The sequence below is a fragment of the Nannospalax galili genome, unplaced genomic scaffold (genome assembly GCF_000622305.1).
Source record: "Nannospalax galili isolate Female #2095 unplaced genomic scaffold, S.galili_v1.0 scaffold533, whole genome shotgun sequence".
NCBI classification, from domain to species: Eukaryota; Metazoa; Chordata; class Mammalia; order Rodentia; family Spalacidae; genus Nannospalax; species Nannospalax galili.
In genome coordinates this window covers 32678-36539 of record NW_008333774.1, presented here as the reverse complement: position 1 = coordinate 36539, position 3862 = coordinate 32678, and the positions used below count along the sequence as shown (strand labels likewise).

At 44.0% G+C, this 3862-nt stretch overlaps 1 gene segment (V, D, J or C); it reads right to left on the bottom strand.

The window, feature by feature from the left end:
- Positions 1-488: 488 nt before the first annotated feature.
- On the bottom strand, positions 489-982 carry LOC103730183. The segment is given in 2 exon segments: positions 489-814; positions 940-982. Coding segments are annotated over 2 exon segments (369 nt in total).
- Positions 983-3862: the final 2880 nt, after the last annotated feature.

Below are 3862 nucleotides of genomic sequence, written 5' to 3'. Positions count from 1 at the left end.
CAGACTCCTCTTTCCACACGGAAACACAGTAGCAAGTGAAATCCATGATGACCATTTAATGACATATAACCATGTGATAAGGGTTTGAAGTTTGGAATCTCCATGGAAATATGCAATGTTCTGCACTGTGTGGTACATTTGCAGATGATTAATATGGAAAAAATGGGAGAAGACAAGGTAGGAATTGCACTATGAAGTACCATGTGATGAGAACTGTAACCTCTACATTATACTCCAGGACAGTGGGGTCTGAAAATAACGCAAGAGTTTATATATAAACTCGGATGTTTCAAAAATTTCTGAGAAAACATTGGCACAGAAGGAAATATTCAATGTGAATTTGTGTACCTAACATCTGAGAAAAAAGAAAAATCAGGCAAGGTCAGAAAGCTCTTTAGAACCATTGGACAAGACAACAGGGAAGTACATAGGGTGGGCAGATCAACCAGGTTTCTGTCTCACTTCTCCTCTGCCTGGGTCTCTGTGGGTTACACGAAGCTGCCGCCACTGCTATGGGCTGCCCCACAGTAGTAGTCGTTCTCATCCTCCTCCTGGACGTTTTGGATGTTCAGGTACCGATCCAGCCCAGAGCCTGAGCCCGAGTATCGATCAGGGATCCAGTCTCCCTTGGATCCTATAATGCCATTAGGGCCTACTAGGAACACAAACCGGGGGCTTTTCCCAGGGCTCTGCTGGTACCAGCCCACAGCATAATTACTGTAGCCACTGCTCAGGGTGCAGGTAAGTTGGACTGATTTTCCCAGAGAGGACGATGCCGATGGTGGCTGAGTCAACACAGGCTGAGCGAGGGAACCTGGAAACAGATATCCATTAAGGATCTGGTAGAGAGGCAGGTGAATAATTTTTAAAGAAAACACGGGTGTAAAAATGTAGGGACAGGACAATAGTGGTCTTTCTGAGGTCCTGACCACTGCCCACCTGAGAAAAGAGTGAGAACGATGAAGAGACAACTCCAGGCCATGGTGGAGGTGACCAGTGCCGTCTTTCAGACCCTGGATCCCTCAGCCTGGGTCCTGGCTGGACCTAACCTCCCATGCAAATCTGCCCACCTCGAAATCTAGTATTTCATAAAGTGCAGGATTCAAAGAGAAAACAGTCATTTTTGTTTTTATACTTTGACTCCCCCTTGTGGCCAGACATGAACTTTGACCTTCCGAACTCAAAAGCCAGTCTTGGTGTCACACTCACAACCTGATAGTCAAACCCAGAGTAGTGTCCTGAAAACACTCAACAAATCCTCACAATGTGTTTTCTCTCTGGAGTCCCTCCATGGAATGCTGTAGCTCTCTGTAACACCTCTGGTCTGTCAACTAAAGTTGGACATGTCCAATGATCATTCAACTAAGGTGATGTGCCCACCTCAACCCAGTGCCTCATACATGACTCTGGCGAGAGAACAGAAACAGAAACAGATTCCCCACACACTTCCCATGGATGGTTTGTTTGTCCTTCAAAGGAGATGCCCTTCACAAATTCATCATGTGCTCAAGTCTCCCTTGAGGCCTAGGACTGCTTTCCAGAGAGACATCTGTCAGCTCAGCTATGGGAAATATGAGCAAAGATTTCCCAGAGGGAATTTGATTTGCAGCTGTTCTGCTAGGAGGTGGAACTAAGAAAAAAAAATGAGAGCATCAGAAAAAAATTTTTAATTAAAGTATTTTATTTCTTAGTTTTATTTTATGTGTATGAGTGTACTGCCTGCATGTAAGTGAGTGCACCCATGTGGTGCAATGCTGCAGAGGTCAGAAGAGGGCTTCGGATTCCCCTGGAACTGGACTTAAGGATGGTTTGCAGCTGCCATGTGGGTGCTGGTAATCAAACCCAGGTTCTTTGCAAGAGCATTCAGTGCTCTTAACCACTGAGCCATCTCTCCAGCCCCAAGCATCAGAAAGTTTAAGAAGCAGCCTCCCTTTTCTTCTTTTCAGTTCCTTTATCAATGTTAGTTTTCTCTCACTGTTCCTTTATACCAAAGTCTCCGTGATGAATGTATTGTATTTAAAGAAGGAACAATTAACTGTTAAACGATATAATTCTATCTTGTACTTCTTTTGGTCCTGACATTTGCCTTTTCTTCAGATTCATATGTAGTAAAGTCATAGTTGAAATATACATTTATATAAATAAAAATAAATAACAAAACCACATTAAGGTACATCGTACCATACTGAGTAGAACACCATCTCTTTCCTCCCACTTACCTCTGGGTCCACTGGGCATGGGTACTCTTTCATCTGGCCCTATTTATTCATTGTAAATGATCTAACTTAGGAGACACTGGTATGGAGGATCCTGGCAGAAGCTCTAACTCTCCACTCACTGTACAAGGCCAGTACATTTGCACTGAGGGCTTCTCAGGTGGTGGGTGTGAGGCCCTGCTGTGTGCAGTGGGTACCACCAATGGCTCACCAACTTGCTGATCTATGCCCAGCTCTACTTACTTAGAGCATTGTGTGTAGCATTAACTGCAAGATGGCTCCCCCATTGGGATACCAGGAAAGGCATGCAGCCACCCCAACTATGAAATATCATATCACCTGCTGAAGCATGCACTGCCAAGCTGTGTGGGGACTGTGTGCTATGGGACCAGATGGTGACAAGGCCCATCACCGTCTTCGCCTTCTGTGCTGGCATGGGCATTCTCAAGAGAAAAGATGCCATATTTTGGAACCAAAAGTACAAACTTTGGAATAGATATGAGTTCTGCATGTAGCCTAGCAATCCAAATGTGCTCCTGTTCACTGGAGGACAGCTCCCATGGTGCAATGGTTTCCTCTTTGCTTCCTGTTTATGCTTTCTACAGCAGAGTGATGACACACTGAAGTCTGTGTTCATCTTCCTTCCTAACCATGAGGCTGGCACAGCTGAAAGGCCCTCAGAGAGAAGACCAACAAGTGAGAAGTGAAGTTATTCACAGCTCTCTTCCATGATTAATTTTGATTTCTGCACTGCACTAGGTAATAGCAGAAGAGAGACTGGCTTACCAGTCACAGTTTACATTTTGAATAATTACTATTCTGTAATTCACTTGTTGTTGTTGTTGTTGTTGTTATTGTTACTTTTTTTTTTTTTGGTCTTTTTCGGCAGATTCTCCCTGTAGCCCTCAGCTGGCTCACAGAAATTGGCCTGTCTCTGCCTCTCAAGTGCTGGGATTAAAGCCGTGTGTGCACCACCACACCCCACTAATTCACTTTTTTAAAAATTCATAATTGTTTTATATTTGATATAAAACTTTTTCATCAATTTTTAAGAATAAATTTGGGAGCATTTATGGATGTTGTATGAATTGTCCTCTGCCTGGCAAACTAAACTGACAAGCTATAGCCACTCCTCTTTCCCAACTCGGTTGCACCTGCTCCTCTAGGATCATAAACTTGACCGTTGACCTGCAAGAAAAGGGGGGGGAGTCGGTCACCCCTTCTACCCAATCAGTAGGTCTTAGCTGCATGAGAGGGAGAGACTAAGGCTAGGGACAGGGGAAGCCAGGAGAAGGGGGTAGCCTTGACCATCTTGGAGGTCAGGGGTGTCCCAGCTGCAATGTAAGAAGGAAGTTCACATGTTCCCACACCTTTGTAAGTAAGACCCACCCTCTGATCTGTTAGTAAGCCCAATAAATTCTTTGGTTCCTTAAACTGTAATTTGGAGGAACATTATCTCGGTTTGCAGTATGGAAGGTGGGAGGAGGCAGCTGGAAGCCATGGGCAACTCCCAGAAGTAAAATTTAACTACAATGGAACACTCCCATTATTTTCATATCTGTTCAGTACAGTGACTTTATGAGTAAAATAACTGTCTGTTTTACAGGAAATATTTGCAGTAGGAAATTTACACATATACTTTGGGA